The sequence below is a fragment of the Durio zibethinus genome, chromosome 21 (assembly GCF_047325235.1).
Source record: "Durio zibethinus cultivar Kanyao isolate XHJ-2024 chromosome 21, ASM4732523v1, whole genome shotgun sequence".
Lineage (NCBI taxonomy): Eukaryota > Viridiplantae > Streptophyta > Magnoliopsida > Malvales > Malvaceae > Durio > Durio zibethinus.
The window spans coordinates 274,869-293,363 of NC_143182.1; the positions used below are offsets into that span (position 1 = coordinate 274,869).

Genomic DNA, 18,495 nt, shown 5'->3' on the forward strand with positions numbered 1-18,495 from the left:
CACCAGTTGAGTAGGGATAGCATTTATCTTATCCAGAACATCAGCATTAAGCTTGAAAGAAATTGAAAGAGGTTGATTATTTTTTAATGCATTTAGACATTGGCTCATTGAAATTTGATCCTTCTGCCAATTAAGAGGGTCATGAACGGTATTTCTTAAACTCCTAGACCCCAACCAATTATCATGCCAAAAGCTCGTAAAAGAGCCATCACCAATGACCCAACCAATACCTTTTTCAACAATCGGACCTGCCTATCTCATGGCTTTTCATGTTGTCGATAGTTTAGAAGTTTTTTTCAAAGTGCCATTTTCCTGGAGATATTTCCCTTTTAGCGTTTTAACCCATAAAGCATCATTTTGATTAAGAAATCTTCAAACCAACTTAGCTAACTGTGCTTGGTTTTGAGCTCGAATCTCTTTCAAACCCAATCCACATTCACTTTTTTTCTTGGTCACTTCACTATAGTTAAGCAGATGCAATATCTTCTTATCCCCATTTTTTTCCCATAGAAAATTCTTGTTAACCCTGTCCAACTCATTTGAAATGCTAACTGAAAGGGCTTTACATTGCATATAATAACTGTGGATGCTTTCCATAGTTGACTTGATCAGCACCATTCTTCTTACAGGAGAAAGTAGATTTATCTTCCAATGTGCTAACTTTGCTCTGACTTTGTTGACAATGAAGGCATAATCATTTTTACTAACTCTTCCTTTTATGGATAGGAAAACCCAAGTATCTTTCGAGATTAAGGGTTTTGTCAATGTCCAAAAGGTTAGTAATATCTTTTTTATAGTCTTGTCTAGTGTTGACAGAAAATAAAACTTTGGATTTTTTTCAGATTGATGGTCTACCCAGACTTACCATAAAATGCTATGAGAACCTCCTACATAGACTTAACAGTTTTTCCTTTTGCTCTATCTAGAAGAATAATGTCATCCGTAAATATGACATAAAAAAGCATAGGGCCATTTCGTGAACTTTTAGTAGGCTGTCATTTACGGTATTCTACAGCTTCAAGAATTTTTAAACTTAGAAACTCCATATACAAAATAAAGAGCTTGTCTCAAACATTTGGAATGCTTGAATTTTTTTAGCATTCTTCCATTCATTAAAATGGAAATAAAAGAGGATGAGACATAGCTCATGATCAGGGAAATTTAAAACTTTTGTAGATTAAAAAAAGTAAGCACCTTCCTAATAAATCCCCATTCAAGCTTGTCGTAGGCTTTTTTCAAGTCAAATTTGACTATCATATGTCCCAATCCTCCTCTCTTAATTTTAAATGAGTGGATAAATTCTTGAATAATAATGCAGTTATCACAACCGTTTCTACTGGTACTTAAAAGAATTGTGTCAAACAATACTTAAACATCATTGCTTGATTAATGAATAAGTTTTAACTACTTTACTTTTTAGAATTAGTTTTAACTACCTAAGCTGTAACATGCATGATTGATTAAAAAGTCATAGGAAATATCATTAAAAATAGGACAATAATTTATATACATAAGAAATATAAATATATATAATTATTTTGTGATGATATTTTAAAAAATAAAAAATAAGATAATTTTTATTAAATAAAAAGGTTGATATGAACAAAATAAATTGTGTACATTTGTGTGTATATAACTTTTTTTTCTTAAAAAATTAATATAAAAATTGTCTTGACAAAAAAAGTATTATTAGAAGATAAAATTTTGTAACGGTTGGGTAAATGGAATCCCTATTGGGTGATGTAATGTTACGTTGACCAAACATTGTATTTTTGTGTTTTTGAGGGAAATAATAGTCGGTGCCTGTTTTCCGTTTTTGTGATTTTACTTTTTAACTTTTACCCGACCCAAAATATTTGTAGTAGCAAAACTTATCGGATTCCGCGGCTTTAGAGGAAAAACGCGAAGAATAGAGGCGAGTGGTAGGTTTTATTCTTTTTGTGCCGTTACTTAGCCCAAGCCAGCCAGACTGGAAACAGCGAAACTGCCGTTAGGGTTTCTGCTTTTGAAACACGCAAACATGGCGTCGTTCGGCTCCCTCAAATCTGCAATATTCGATAGAGAAGAGAAGAAACGGTTCTGTCTCCTTTTGCCTATACCCAATTTTATTATTATCATTACGATTGAATCCAACACAAGACACGCATCTTTTGAGCTCACCTCATTTAAACTTAAAAATTGAATTTGAAATCTCAGGCAGTACCAAGCTCACATTCGCGGCCTCAACGCCTACGATCGCCACAAGAAATTCTTGAACGATTACGGTAAGTACGTTAATTGTATTTTTTTTTTCGCGGCTAATGTTTTTATTTCTTCCCGTACGAAATCTTTTGGATTTGTGATTGGCATGTTCTAATTGTTCCCTTTATCTGTTGAGGTAGGCATTGGTTGTTAGTTAAAAATGGACATGTAGGGGTTATGCAAATAATGAGCTGTATATTTGTTACCTCCTTTGTGTCCTAAAACAACTGGATGATGAACAGTCTTCTCCTTTAAGAAAGGAAGGAGGCTACAGTTAGCCACACATTATTTTTCCGACTAAAACTACTCAAGCAGAGATTTTTGTTGTTGTTGTTGGCGTGTATGTCATATGTTTGCTTTTGCTTATTGTTTTGCAGTTGGCTTCTATGGAAAAGAAAAATCTACAGACGTGAAGTTGCCGGTTAAAACTGATCATGATACCCTGAGGGAGGGATATCGGTATGCTTTTGCTTTTTGTGTTCAATGGACTTGCACGTCTCACTGTCACTTTACAATTAATGCTGACTTCCTTCCTTTCAACTATATACCTTTGATACATTCTCTTTGAGGATTCACGTGTGAGTTACACTAGTGTTACCGCAATATATAAGTAAAAAGTTACTACTAGTTGTTATTTTGAGTTTTTCATCAGTGACATAAGTCATTAGCTCTGACTCTCCAGAGCTTGAATAAAACTTTTAACTGTTATTAATATGTGCAACCTGCCCACCACCCTCTCTTTGCAATGAAGAGAACTGACTCGATATGGTCTAGTTGTCTTGCTTTGTTATAATTTCTTTTTCCGACACAAATGTAAAAGTGTGACTGGACAACTTTGGGATGTATATGAGTGTCTTTATTATCGCAGATTATACATTTAATTATTAGACCGTAGAAGACAAATGGATTCAGAGCTGATTGTGCAGGTTGATAAATACTCATAAAGTGAATTTCTGATCACTCATTATATCAAATTGAGAATCTTGAAACAGGTGTCAGGCTAAATCTGCTTTTTGATGTGGATGCATGTTTATGAAGTGTATCCATGATGAGCTTAGATTGAATGGTGGTTTTGCCTAAAAAAATGTAGGATAAAAAAGAACTGCATGCAAAATTGTTAGTTGCAGATTTGCTTTGCTTTGCTTTATTTCTATCTGTAAATCAATATGAAGATTATCTTGATGCGGTGTCTTTTCTTTGCCTGAAATTATTTTCTAATCTTGACAAAGCTCTATTTTCAAACATGGGACTTATTGTTAAATGGTACTAAATTGTGTGCCTTTTTTTGCACATTTTTACAATTGATGAAGCTTCATACGGTCAGAGGAAGATGATCTGAATCCATCCTGGGAACAGAGGCTGGTGAAGAGATACTATGATAAGCTTTTTAAAGAGTATCCTATGCTATTTCAATTTCTAGATAATTTGGGATATTGAAAATTTAGAACCTCAACATGTTTAGGACATGCTCGTCCCACCTCTGTTTTCCTAATGGAAAGAAAGAGAAGATTTTTTCTTCTTAGTAAATCTCAATTGGAAAGTTGAGTGAGGCAGTGGCAGGTCCATCCTCAAAGGAAATCATGCATTACTTTGGTTTCTATAGAAATTTAGACAGCTGGTGGAACAATTAATTTGTTGACTAGGCTGCATTCTTAAAATAGTTTTGCTGCAGCTTTAATTTCAATGAAAATTAGTTGTGGTTATTTTATTTGTTCCCTTAAGCTTATTTAAGATATTGCATAGCTGACATGTCACAATATAAGAGTGGTAAGGTATGTGGTTACTTATTTGATGTTTTAGAAACTTGTCTATTTCATGATAGTTGTTTGATACTCTTATATGTTTTTTGGAAAAGTTTTCATGTGTAATGCTTTAAGCATTTTATGTAATGTAATCTATTTTTGAAAATTTATGTAATGTAATCATGGTTAGCTATAACTTGAGTATAAGTTGGAACCAACCTGAAAAAATAGGGAAGTTTTCTCTGGTTTGGTCTTACTTCAAATTCATTTGCAATAGTGACAAGCACAATCTCTTATTCAAAAGTGGGAAAACCACATCGATAGTTATCTTCTTTTCCATCTCTTTTATTCTTTATTATAATCATACAAAGTGTCTATATTATCTGCTTTAGATGCTTTTTTTGCTATGAAGAATTTATTTCAATTCAAGTTATTTTTTATTTGTAAGATTTTTCATTTTTGATGTTATAGATTGGTTTGAGGTGGAGGACAGAGAAGGAAGTTATATCTGGTAAAGGTAAATAGATTTCTCTTTACTGTTGACTGCTGTGATTAATATCAAGATTAAATGCTCAATTTAGGATTAACGTTTGCAGGTTTTCTCAATTAAGGAAATCATCTTTAATTTGGCTCAATGTAGGACTAAATGTTTTCGATTTTGTTCAAAAAGGGGCTCTGTTACAGCTGTGTGTTTCACTTGCATTGAAATAGAGTGAAGTTGCTTATTCATCTTGGTTGGCAGAAAAATAGGGGTAAAATGTTATTTTTAATATAGAAATAAATGAGGCTTAATAAAAAACAGAACTTAAAAATAAAACTAATAAATAAAAATTGACTTATTCATTTATATGCATTACAAGCATAGAACTAAAAGCAATATCAGATGCTCTATTGGGAGCCTGTTCATCAAATTCTCTATACGGAGCAGAGATGTTCATCCGCAAAGCCCCTCATATTTTGCTTAGAATATATTCTCATTCTCCTTGAGAAAATCCCATAAATGAATCTTTTGAAAGCAACTTAGAAACAGATCATCCCCACCCCCATGTACATCTCTACCATTTCGATTGCACCTTAAATCCTCCCATCTCCTAAAAAAATGCTGCATCTTTTAACATTTTTCGAGGGCATTTCGTGGAAACCTAAAGTAACCCCAAAATCAGAGTATCATCTCCATTTCTTTTTCTCTTTGTTCTCTTCCCTCCCACCCAAAATCAACCAAAAATCCCATTTGTTTTTTGATTCTTGGACCTATAAAAATAAGACAGACAAAAAAGGAAAAAACATGAAACTTGGAGAAAAGGGTAAAAAAATGCTCATGATTATCAGTGAGCCAAGACCGTATAGAAGATGGCTATGAGGAACAATAGGGAAAGGAAACTGAAGAAGTGGATCTGAAGAAACCTTTTGTTGTCTCCATACTTCTCCTTCAAAAGCACCCCTTTTCTCTTGTCATCTGAACGCACTTTCAAGCCCTTGCAAAGAGAACCCAAGCAACAAAAACAAATGCAGTTGTGTTTTTTTTCTTTTAATTTGATGAAAAGATATTATTTTTTTGGCTAATTTCTTTTATTTTTTTGAAAATTTTGCTGACAGAACGAAAAGACAGAAGCATTGATTTGACATTAACGGCCACGTGGAAATTTAACAGCGCCTGTATTTACACTTGTTAAAAGATCCTGATTTGAGCACAGTCGCAAATGTTTACTCCATAATTGAATCAAAGATTATATCCTTAATTGAGAAAAAGCTCAAACATTAGATTCTAAATCGAGCATTTAGCCTAATATCAATTCGTATAGGATATATCATTTTGGTTGGCTGTATTTCAGATCTGGTTTTTGTTTTGAAATCTTATGTTTTACATTGTTCTAGAATTACCTTCATATTCCTGTCTGACTTGGGCATATCAGAAAGCTATGCAATGTCATTAATTTGAAAAGGATCTGTATAGATGGCTTTAATTTATACTTAAAAGTCGTTGGGAAGGGATAGACAAAGATTAAGTGGGCAAAGATTGGTAGCAGTGATAAAGGCTGAGGTCAAATTCAGGCAGTACCATATGCACCAAAATTGGTTGAAAAGTTGAGGGCTGAGACACTGCTAAATGCACCACCAAAATCTGTTGTGGCAATTGTTAAACTTGTCGCACTGACATCCACTTGTAAAATTAATTATCATGAGGTGGATGCTGTTTAGAAAGGTACTAGAAGCAAGAGCGAGGAATTCACTGCCTTAAACACTCCTTATTTCCATTGATTCTTGTCTCTCTGTAAATTTAAATTAACAGTTGTCTTCTATCATATTGATGCTCATTAAGTGGTAATGGTACATAAGTTTATAATTTACTTATTACTCTTTTCTGTCAGGACAGTTCATATGTGGTAATAAGCACTGCAACAAGAAAGATGATTTAGCAAGCTATGAGGCAAGTATTTGTACTTGTAATCTCCATTTCACCTTTCACTATCCATCATCTTTTAACTTTACACAGGGTATCGGATAATTTTGAGTTTGTTGATGTTATATTATGGGTATGAATTTTTGCAAGGTTAGGTAATGATTTATGTGATACTTCTACCTCATCAATAGCATTAAGTATGTTGTGGAGGGATGTGGAGTTCCTATTTTACTTTCTAAATACTGAAATATTTTGTTATGAAGAGAATTATCTTGTCTGTGAAAATAGTAGGGTAACTTGTGCTATTATTTTTCCTTGGATAAAATTTTCAGGTAAACTTTTCCTATTTTGAGGCTGGAGAAAATAAGCAAGCCCTTGTGAAGTTGGTAGTTTGTGAAAAGTGAGTATGTAGTGAGATTTATTTGTGTGATTCTTCAATTCTCCCTCTCTCTCTCTCATGTTGGGCCAGAACTATTCTTTTATTACCAAGCAACTTTGTGTACAAAAGATGTCTTGTAGTACTTGTTGGCTGTTGTGCATCTCATGCCATGTAATAGGAGTTTTAAGGTCCATGGCCTGTTGGAAAATTGCTGAATGTTGCCTTTTTTTCTCTTGTTGACCATTTCCTTTTATTTTTTGGCCAAGTCTTGTTGACCATTTCTGCTTGTGTACATTTTATCTTTCTCATTTTATCTGCTTGTGGGTCAAAAGTGTTTTTGATTTTATGCCTTGTACTTGGAGTTTAAGGTCCATGGCTTGCTGGTGAATTGCTTAATATTGCCTGTGTTCTCACGTTGACCGTTGCCATTTGTGTATGTATTTTTCATCCTCATTCATCCTGTCGATGTACAAACGGTTTATCAAAGATAACAAACATTTTAAGCGAGGAAATCATTTTTCTCACTTCAACTGGATGTATGGATGTGAGTTAGAAGTTGAGAGGATGACTAGTAAGAATGTTATAATAGATAGTTGTCATTTGTTATAAATCCTAGGCTGCAACCATGCCTTTCAAATATGGAGTAAAACCTGTTGTAATTTATCTCTAGGATACATCATGTAGTTGAAAAAGGCATGGTGAGTGTTCAAATTTTTGCATAGGAAGATGCTCTTAGATGATATGAAATTTTTGTTTATTGAATTTCTCTGTGTTCTCTTTACGGTTTGTCGATATGTCCTTTCATTATTTTGATTTGAAGCATTTTCTAATGTTTTGTTTAATATATTGAATTTACACTTAAGCCTTAAGTCCTTGACTGCTTCTTTCTTTTTGTTGACTGTTTCAAATAGATGCGCTGAGAAGCTTCATTACAAAAAACGGAAGGAGGAGGAACTAGAGAGAAAACAGAAAAAGGAGTACAAAAGGAAAAGGTGTCAACTTGAGTCCAAAAAACTTTTTGCTAGGAATTTATTATCTACTATTTTTTTGGCCAATCATCTACTAATTGAAAAATGTTGATGTCTCATTTCTTTTTTCCTTGTTTAGAATCTGACTCTTGTACTATGTTCAGGGATCTGTCAAAAGATGCAGATGACACAGATGAGGGGAGTGAGAGGAGCAAAGTGAAGAGAAAAGGTTTGGAGTTACCATTGATGGTTCCTCGTCATTCATTTTCATAAGTTGCTTACTTTCTACAGCAAGATGCCATTCTTGTTACTCTACTTCCGCCACACCCTCAGGGCAAGCATCCTTTTTGTGCAAATTTACCCAATTGATTTGGAATTAAGGGTCTAGAGGACAAGCCATATCGGGCAAGGAGGGTTGCCTGTAGTTATCTTTATATGTTTTAATGTTTTATATATTGCCTACAAAAAAAAAAAAAAAGTTCACAACTGAAGAAGGACCTATGCTATATGATGATGGGTAGTTTGGTAACATTTTCCTGTTCTTGGTATTAACACCAAGAAGAATAAGTAGTAAACTAGAGATAGGTCGGATTAGAGCTATAGCCAGACTGATTGAAATAATTTAGATAAAGTTTGGGTAGATGTTGTGGTTGTGGGCTAAACTGACCTGGTTATCTTTTTAAACCATGTTTTTCCTAGGCAACAATACATATCCCAGATTAGCTTAGGTTCATTAAGCTAAAAAGGGTCCTATCAGGGCTAATGAGTGTTATGATGAGTGTTAATTTGGCTCTGCCAATCTCAGCCTAGCTGGGGGAATCAAGGGTACACTTAGGCCATCTATTTGGCCATTAATTTTTAGCCTACACCTTCAGAATTCGGATATGTTTGTTATTGTTGTTACTGTTATTGTTTTCCCCTTTTTTTCAGGTAAATGGGCTTCATCTTCAGCTGTCAATCATGAAAGTGATGATGATGATGAAGACTTTGATAAGTACCTTGAGGGCATGTTTCCATGATAGTAGTTGACATTCAGGTAATGTGGCAGCGAGATGCTGAAACTTGTAAAATTCTCTATGTTTTGCTACTGAGCCTGTAAGTTGTACTGATCAAAATGGTTATAATAAGCCTGTCTGAAGAATGCTAAATTGTCGGAACTAGCTTGTATATGCAACAATTCTAAAGTAGGAAAGATTGTTGTTGTGTATGATACGTATTTTGTCAGATGAACTTTTACTGGGTGTGCAACATGTTTGTTGGGGAATGTAGATGTTTCTGAGTGTCTTTAAATTTAGATGTAAACGCACTCTTGGTTTTCATTATGCGCAAATGAAGATGTTTGGTTTAGTTTGTTGCCTTAATAAAAAAAAATTTAAAACAAAAGAGAAAAGTTCAACTACAGAAATATATTTGAGAATTTTTCATGTCCTTAAACTTTAGTGACAGCTTATTTTGGATACGATGATTTAGGATTTAGAGAATGAGGTTAATGAGCTTCTACTTTTAGTGTAAAATTTGGGCCCAAGGTGAATGTGTTGAGCTACTAACGCTATGTTTGGGTTGAGGGAAAGGGAAGGAAAGGGAAAAAAAAATAAAGAAAAGTAATGGTTTTTGTTTGAATAAATTTTTAATTTAAATTAAAAAGTAAAAACTTAATAATTTTTTATTTTTTTAATAGAGGAAAAATTAAGAAAAAATTTTATATTTATAAAAAAACTATTATATTTATTTTTTATTAAAATTAAAAATTTAGTTAAAAAAACTTAATCATATCACAAATTTTTTGCAATTTTTTAAAATCATTTTTTAAGTGTTTCACATGTCTTTGTCAATATAAATTTTTTTTATAATTTATCGGTAATTTAATTTTGATGAATGATTAAATATGAATGTATATATTTTTTGGATTCATAAAATATAATATTTTTATGTGGTTGTATTTTTTATATTTAATAATTTTTATATGAATATATAACTAAAGTGATATAATGTTAAAATTTTAATAATGACCAAAGAATCCATTAATATATATTTGTAAAATATTTTTTTATTTCATTTTATTAAAAATTATTGATATAATAATAATTGTGAAATTATATAAAATAACAAACATATCATAATTTATGAGTGTTTTAAAATCACAAATGATAAAAGATTATAATTGAAAAAAATTACTATAATAAATTATTTTTTTATTTTTTATCTTGTTGTTAGAATTTTTTTTATTAATTTTAATTATGTAAACAAAAAATATATATATTATTTTTTTATTAATATTTATCTAAACATTATCTAAATTAAGCGTCGTGAGAGCTGTTAATTTTAGACAAAATAAAGTACCTGAAAGCTAGCATTGCCAATTATAAGTAGGGTGCAGATCCAGTTCATTTCCGTCCAAGCGCGGTACTTGCAATGATAACTTGTGTTCTGTGAGATCGACAAGTTTGGATATGACGAAGTTTGGCAGTGCAGTGCAGTCTTTTTGTGTGGTTGTTAATAGCAGTTTGCTAGTGTGAGCCGCCTAGCCGGTTTCAACTGTTTCAGACATTCCGACACTTACACGTGTCTTGTTCTCGATTTTCCAACTGCTTGTCCGTAATCACACATGGCTCCTTGTTCCTTTGATCAAGGGGGGTTTTTTTTTTTCTTTTATTTTTTGACCTTTTTCCTTCCTAAAGTGCTGTGATAAATAGTACGTATTTTGGATGATAAAATTCTTTATGTTCTACTGATTGATCGCTAACCAGAAATGAAGTAGAAGAAATGAATAAATTAGGGTGTTTCAAAATTCAATTTACGACTACTAATTAACATTTTAGGTTAAGGTTTATGATAATGTTAAAGCATGGGGAAGCAGAGAGGACAGCTCAAGCAAACTATTAGAATTATTGCTTTTTTAATACATATAAGTATCAAAAACTGATTTATGGTGTCCTTTAATATTCATTCAATGATTTCTTTTTGGGTGTTAGGCTGTTACGTAGGATGATAACAGAAACGTGATAGCGCCGTTAAGCTAGCGAAGCCGACAACGACAAGGGCGACAAGGGCGTTGAGTGACGAATGGTTGACAAATAAAAAAAATACTAAAATGGTGAAGACGTGGCAGGATCTAAATAGCGTGGACCCCTACTAATTATTATGATTAGGACACGTTGTGTGTGCATCACATGTTTAACAGCTGGCACTGTGTTCGTGTCCAGTGTTGGATCTTTTGAGTCTGCGTTTGTGTAATAAATAAATAAATTATTCTACATGCCTACAAATAGTAATAAATAAATAAAAAGATTATAAAAAATTCCTTCTTAGTTTTTTCTTCTGTCTTACTCTCCTATCATATTCTTATGGTATCCAACCCAATCCCTTGTTCTAATTTTACCATTTACACCCATTTCTTGGATATGATCGTACAGCACATAAAGATAAATGGGAACAAAGATTTTGATATAAATGCTGGCGCTGGCGCTGGCGCTGGCGATGGCCATTTTTTGTTGTAGTTTTTTTAGTGGCTTTGGATTCCCTTGCAGCGACTTAACTTTCTGTCCAATTAAGAAATACGTATTAAAACTTTCCTTAAACTAATTTGTAAAAGTTTTTCAAGGGAAAATAATCAAATATGGACTATTGATAAAAAAAAATATATATTTGATATTTGACGGTAAAATTTTTTAATTTTATAAATGATACTAAAATAATGATAAACATCTTAATTTTTTATTTTTTTAAAATATATACTAAATAATATTTTATTATAATCCTAATTATAAAATTATAAAATCTATTTTTCTAAATAAAACTTTGGGTAGGAGAAAAGCGAAAAAAATTGACCAAACCGACTTTATCGACAACACTTGATAATGGCTTTGTGCTCAACCAAAGTTGTATGATTAAAAAGTACTTTAATTGTAACTCAAGCTTTCCTCAAATTAAAGCTAAGACTCCACAGGCGTTGGAAGAAAGTGATGATGACAAATTGAGTTGAACTTCCACTACGTACTTATTGCTTATCCATACCATACCACAAATTGAGTTGATCTTCATCTACTACTTTTTTCTATTTTTAATTAGTGGCAATGCCCGAACAAAGAAAAAAAAAAAAGAAAAGAAACCAACCAAAGGAAAGCTACTTTAGATTTAGGTATCCCTACATATTCCATCCACTATTTAAAGATTTAATTGGAACAAGGTGTTAGAATTAATGTTATACAGATACTTAATAAACAAGTTTTGCATGCCATGCATGGTTATATATATTTTAAAATCTGGATCATGCAAGAATATTGTGTTCTGGGAAATACTATCTGAAGTTTTTTCTGTCAATGTATTCCAAGCAATTGAAAATTTTTGTTTTTTTAAAAAAATAATAAGAAGAAAGAAAAGGCAAATTTATTTTTCCGCAAGGGTACTTCAGCCTTCTCATTTACTATTTTGTCATAGAAAGTGACATTTGCGTGAATTAAAACAAAACAAACAAATGTAACACATAATTGAAATTTATTACTTAATAATTAGTAGGACTAGAGTATAAAAAAATATGTTTAGTTTTTTTTTTTTAAATGTTAATTTGAAACAACATTTTTAAAAAATTCTGTTAGTTGATGCACACATAAACATAAATTAGTAACTTGGTACATTTGTCCTTCTCTATCAAATTCAATGCGGCTTTGTCTCTGTTAAGGTTGCCGAGAGAGAGAGAGAGAGAGAGAAAGCATAATGAACCAATATCTATGACCTTTGCTTCTCAAAATCCAATCCTTTCCTCCTGCAGTAAGTCCTCTCTCTATATTTATCTTTTTTTTTTTTAATATTCTCTCAAAATATCTTTCCCTTTTTCCCGTCTTTGATTCAGAAATTTCAAGTCCACTACTTTAGGGTTTTAATTTAGCATCTTGTCATTTGTTTTTTTCCCCTTCTTTTGGTTGATGACAAAATTGGAGAAAAAGAAGAAGATTAGCATGAATTATCGGGTGGAACTAGAGATACCCAGATGCAAAATTAGAAATTGAATCACTTAGTTGTATTAACTTCAGCTGGACGTTAATTCCTGCTCTCTGAATTTGAATAAGATTTTTGGATACTTTTTCTGACCTACTAGCTTTAAGTGTCGTTTATTTTGAAGTTTTAGTTTTTAAATTTCAATTGAATTTTGAATTGCGGGAATGAACCCCCTTTTCTTTTTAACATAATTTTTTAAAAGTTTTCCTTTGAGATTTTTGACTAATGATGTTTGTATTATACATATGATTCATGTTTAATTAATTAAAGGATTGGTTATTGGTTTTTTTTTTTTTTTTGCTGTGAATCTTGATGAAACTGGACATTTGATTGTACATAATTTATGTTGCATTAGATGATAGTGAGTGGGAAGTTGAGATCGTTATGGAATTTGCTGTTTCTATTCTGTTTATATCTCATGAGAAAAGTTTTTTGTTTTGGCTATTTAGGTTTTTAGATTGTATTTATTGTGCAGGTTTTTTTATCCTCTGGATTTCTCTGTTTTTGATTGGTTTGGGGCCTTGGCTGCTGATTCCAGAATAAGTTGTGAATAATGCCAGCAAAACCGGGGAATGAAGATCAACAGATAGACCATGGTGCTCAAAGTATGTTGCAGTCAACTACCTACTCTGAGCCCTGGTGGAAAGGAGTTGGGATGAACCCCTTAGGTGAAGCTGCCTCAAAGTCACCTTCTGTGGAAAAACTAAATTGTTCAGTGGCAAATGGAGCTGTGCATTCACAGGCTAATGGTGGCTTTGTCAATGGAGGTAATTCCAGTAAAGATAATCTGATCACTGTAGGATCACAATCTTGGATTTCTCATATTAGTTAGAAATGGAGTGCTTCTTTTTATGCTAAAAGACCACAAGACATCAGTTTTGTGACCAACTGAATTCTGTTATTTGGTACTGGTAGTGGTAGACCCAATTTTTATTGATCTTAATCACTTTACTGGATTGGTGAATCTATTGCTATCACTTATATGCTGATAATATGTTATGATTTGACAAATGGAAGAAAAATATGCATTTTTTACTTCAAACACGCTAATAATATGTTATATGCCATTCATTTACCTAGTATTTTTTTTACGAGAAATGAAAATTTGTTTTAGAATGTGATCATATCTCACAAAATGAACTAGGGGAAAGAGGAAGCAACATGTAATAATTGTGCAAATTTAAGGGACAAAAGGGTTATTTTGGGGACATTCTCTTCGAGTTGTTTGCCTCGTTCTTCATAAAATAGGAAATAATGACACTGTAACATGGTGATTCCTGAGAACGTTTTGAACCTATCTAGTAGGGACAATAAATGGTTTGTAAATTTTTTCATTTGATGTTTTCTAACTTCACACTGGATAAAACAGGAGGAATGAGGCTTCATATTATTCCCAAGAGTCTTCTTGTTTTCCCTATGATCTTTAATAATGCGTTATTCCCTATAGGTTTTTGCCCAGGTATAGGCCCTCGGCTTGCCATTCTCTTCACACTTTTCTATATTCTACAAACCTACCAGCTATGCAGGAGGCTTTTTAACTTTTTTTTTGGATTCCTCACACAGCATTAATGTTTTTGGGTCGAAAATCTATCCTTGGTGTTGATTTTCAAAAGTTCATATGTGCTGTCTTAGGTTTTTGAGGATAACAAAACCCAATTTAATCAAGGTTGGGGAAATAGCTGCCATCTGAGAATGATAACTAGTGCCATGTAATATGTCTGCTTCTTGCATGAAATTGAGGCATATGAACCATGTGCTTTGTATTTATTAGATATTGATGCAATCTTAGTTTTTTGGATCAGATGGGAGAAATGGACAAGATCGCCTACATCTCAAGCATGTTCCTTCCACAGCATCCCTTACTTTGGGTGGACACCTTGAACCAAATTCCCAAATGGAACTAGTTGGTCACTCAATTGTAAGGCCTTTATCTTTCTCTCTCTCTCTCTCTCTCTTAGACAAACATAAACCCATGCACACATTTACATACAAATCAAAGCATTCATAAACTTGCATCAACATACATCCTTCCATCTATTTTGGCAGTCAACCTACATTTTTTGTATTCTTTATTTCTTTGAGTTTGCATTGATTCTCTCTTTGACTGCGGAAGAAATATTGCTCCAAAATTTTCAGGTCTTGACATCATATCCCTATTCAGATATGCAGTATGGTGGAATGATGACTTCATACGGGCCACAAATGATGGTATGCTCTGAGTATCTTGTTCTGTCGTAAATTGGATAATAGGAAAAGGCAAAATTTAGTGACTAATATTTTGCTGTAGATAGAGGTATCAAATACTAGAAAATGGATTCTTTTTCAGCTATAATTAGAGACAGCGTATATTGTCTCCTTTTACCCTGTTATGTTTTGCATCACTTTGTAAGTATACAACTTTGACAAAAGTTTTTGCAATGATGATACTTCTACCTAGGATTATTCCACATTTGCTCCATATAATGCTGTTACACTGTGGCCACAGATAGTGCTTAGAACTTCATACAAAATGAGTTCATCCTTTCTCTGCTTTCCTTGAGAGCAAAACGACCTTGTTCATTAATAATTTAAAGTTTATTTGCTAATTATTTCACTGATTGTGTACAAATCGCTGAAGAGTAATTTTACCATCTGATTGATCCGACCATCATCTAACCTTTCTATTGTTTCAATTTATCTGAAGTATCACTGTTTTTGGCATAATAATTGTTGGTCATTGATGTAAGGCTCTTATTTTAGGAACTTTTCCATCTAATTGTCTTCAAATGGATCTTGAAATGAGTTTCATGTGGGGATACAGGTTATGAACTTATTATTTTGAAGGTTTAAGGGATGTTTATATGTATTACACCACACAGAACCAGTGAAGTTAATGCGTTCTCTTTCTAATTATATTTAGGATTACAAAACTATTTTTGATAACTCTAACTATGTCATGCCAGATGTCACCACATCTATATGGAATGCATCATGCTAGAATGCTTTTGCCTCTTCAAATGGAAGAGGAGCCTGTTTATGTAAATGCTAAGCAATATCATGGCATTTTGAGGCGAAGACAAATACGTGCAAAGGCTGAGCTTGAAAAGAAAGTCATTAAAGTTAGAAAGGTAGAATTGGTATTTTTAGGTTTTTTCCCTTTTTCTTTTTTCTTTGTGGCTGGAAGAAGTGTCCTAGTTAGGGAGGTTCAGGACTCAATTATGTTGCCATTGACTACAGCCATACCTTCATGAGTCGCGGCATCTACACGCTATGAGAAGGGCTAGGGGTTGTGGAGGTCGTTTTCTTAATACAAAGAAGCTGGATGATGATGTTACCAGTCCCACCTCAGAAAAGGGCATGAATTCAGATGAAAACGTTTCAAGCAAATCAGCTCACTTATCAGGGTCTGATTGCGTATCTGCCAACCGTACTGAAAATTTAAATTCCTTCTATGGTCAGCAAGAAGGAAATGGGTCACTAGTTCAGGACTTGCACGAAGCACAGCCTTTAGGTAATGGTAACACCAAAGGGCGTGGTCTGTCATCGATGTACCACTCATCATCTAATGATGCTGTGAAGGTTAACTACTTTGGCAAGCCGAAGGATATTGTGCAAAGGAATGGGGCACAGGCACAACATGGGGCCCCTTCAATTAAATGAAATTCCTCCTTGAGGTGGGTGGCTCTCTTCAGCATTGTTCTGCAGGTTTGGCGTTTGTTAACACTTGTTTTTCATTGTCTAAAAGAATGGGTCATTGTTTGTCTTTGTATCTAATGAGAGTCTTGTTCTATATAGGAAAAGCTGGAGGTATTTGCCCCTTGGGTCTTGGGTGGCGTTCCTCAGGCAATTCATTCTTGGCTTTGGTTAAGGGGTTATTACATGAGGAGATATGTGGTCTATGGTTTTATATTCATTCTGCTAATAGTTCGACATGCCTCTCATCGACCCCTTTGTAAAAGACAAATAGGTGTTGTATCTACCAAGTAGCAAACTAATCGTGAATGTGCAAAACTTCAAATAACTTACATTTGAACGTGTCAAAGAGCGTGGAGACTTGTGTATGAGTGAAGACTTTTAACTTTTCCATCAGCGTGGCTTTAATAATGTAAAATGGTGCCTGCAATCTCTCTCTCTCTCTCTGTGTCTCATGTAATGGTTGTGTGGTGACTGTGTTGTTGGAGGGATGTGGTTATTTCGTGGAGAGTGGAAGTGTCTTTTTTTTTATCCATTGGATAGGGGATGGGGGAATGAGTATGGTGGGGTTGAACTTTCTATCTTATATTTTTTAACCACTATGTCTAAAGTTGAAGACAAAGTGTCCATTTTTAATGGGAGGCAACACTTTGGCGGTTCTAACCTACGTGGTTATAGTTATTTGTTGCGTTTGAAACTTGAGATTGTTGAAGCCAGTTGAGGAATCAACTATATGCTCCGGTCTTCATATGCAGCTTTTTCTACAAGGGTTGTGATGGGTACGTGAAGTCGAAGATTTGGTCAAGCTCATGCTGTGTTGCCACCGTAAGTAAATAATGAACGTTTTTAAGTGGTTCATACAAGCAACTGTTAAACTTCTGAGGTTCATGATTTTTTATTCCTCCATAAGACGGCTTTTTTTTTTTTTGGAAAGATTTAGACTGGTTAATTTAATAGTTAATACTACACTACTAATTGGTTATCTTGAGAGAAATATAGTTTTTCAATTAATATCTCATTTAATATTTGGCATTCACATTTTTCACATCGATGATTTTTTTTTTTCAATAGTCAATTTTGGGTTAATGCAAATGTAATACATAGTTGTTAACTGTAGTAACCTTGGGAAGCGAAAAGGCCAGAGGGATGTAGTGTAGCAAAGAAAATGATACTGAGCCCAAATGTCAGGCCCTGGCCCTGAGACACAGGCGAATTAAAAAACCTGCAACACAAGAAAACCCCAGCGGCTGTAGCTCTGTCTCTGTTCAAGCACCGCTCTCTTTCTATTGAATCATCAATTCGTGTCTTTTTTTTTTCTGTGCATCTCTGCGTTTCTTTTTTTTTTTTTTTTCTCTATATTCCTCGTTGAATCTATCAAAGATTTTATCTACACACTTAGATTCTTTTTCCCTTCCCTTTTCCGTTTATGCAAAAAGACCGGAAAAAGAAGTCATCTCAGACTGTAGTTTTGTGGGTGAAATCTGGTGAGATGATCCCTGTGATGAAATATTTAGTAATCAGAAAATATGCGTGAAACACACGTGAATATTTGGTGCTCCCTTTCAATGGCAGAGGTTGAGGAACCAACCAACCAACCAACCCATGTGTTTCATTCTAATGCCGGGTTGATACTTGACAAACCCTGAGGGATTCGTCACTCTTCTTTTTTAATTATGCATCACTGTTTGATCTTTTCCCTCAGCTGTTCTCCTATTTATGGTGATGGGCATTGAACGCTTGATAAAGAGCCGGATGAAACGTCTTCATCCATCGATCGTCCATTTGAAAACATAAACTGCTGCTGCAATTCAAGCTTTAATTTTCCCAAGTTCTCTATTTTTCATTATTATAGAAGAATACAAATTTCGTTTTTATTCCATACTGGTATTGCATCAATCGGTCTGTCACTTTACTACCCATCTGATGATTTAACCCTAAACATCTGATCAAATTCTGTCTGTTAGTTGTTAGTCCTACAATCCTATACATTCAGATTTTAGAAAGAAGAGCGGTCGTTTAGAAGAATCAATAAAACCGAGGCCAAAACCAAAGGAAAGAGCTCAATGTTGGAAATGGTAGGAATTTGGAATTATACGG

At 33.6% G+C, this 18,495-nt stretch overlaps 2 protein-coding genes across 5 annotated transcripts; both read left to right on the top strand.

Annotated features, from left to right (window-relative positions):
- The first annotated feature begins 1,877 nt into the window (after positions 1-1,877).
- On the top strand, positions 1,878-8,955 carry LOC111304494 (folate-sensitive fragile site protein). 2 transcript variants are annotated; one of them, XR_002691843.2, is made up of 11 exons: positions 1,878-2,076; positions 2,197-2,264; positions 2,619-2,700; positions 3,552-3,635; positions 3,974-4,013; positions 4,455-4,500; positions 6,353-6,411; positions 6,717-6,784; positions 7,675-7,755; positions 7,896-8,065; positions 8,662-8,899. XR_002691843.2 is itself a non-coding variant. In XM_022901053.2 (11 exons), the coding sequence occupies exons 1-11, from the start codon at positions 2,021-2,023 to the stop codon at positions 8,748-8,750; spliced, it is 738 nt and encodes a 245-aa protein (XP_022756788.2). In that variant the 5' UTR covers positions 1,878-2,020; the 3' UTR covers positions 8,751-8,955. The 2 variants fall into 2 exon arrangements, 1 of the variants encoding a protein (XP_022756788.2); XM_022901053.2 differs by having other exon boundaries at positions 7,896-7,960; positions 8,662-8,955.
- Positions 8,956-12,284: 3,329 nt separating this feature from the next.
- Positions 12,285-16,828, top strand: LOC111304495 (nuclear transcription factor Y subunit A-1-like). 3 transcript variants are annotated; one of them, XM_022901057.2, is made up of 7 exons: positions 12,285-12,498; positions 13,202-13,493; positions 14,529-14,644; positions 14,863-14,934; positions 15,669-15,833; positions 15,943-16,379; positions 16,501-16,828. In XM_022901057.2, the coding sequence occupies exons 2-6, from the start codon at positions 13,280-13,282 to the stop codon at positions 16,363-16,365; spliced, it is 990 nt and encodes a 329-aa protein (XP_022756792.2). In that variant the 5' UTR covers positions 12,285-12,498; positions 13,202-13,279; the 3' UTR covers positions 16,366-16,379; positions 16,501-16,828. The 3 variants fall into 3 exon arrangements, with proteins under 3 accessions (XP_022756792.2, XP_022756791.2, XP_022756789.2); XM_022901056.2 differs by having other exon boundaries at positions 12,288-12,498; positions 13,265-13,493; positions 15,943-16,410; XM_022901054.2 differs by having other exon boundaries at positions 12,295-12,498; positions 15,943-16,410.
- The last annotated feature ends 1,667 nt before the right edge of the window (positions 16,829-18,495 follow it).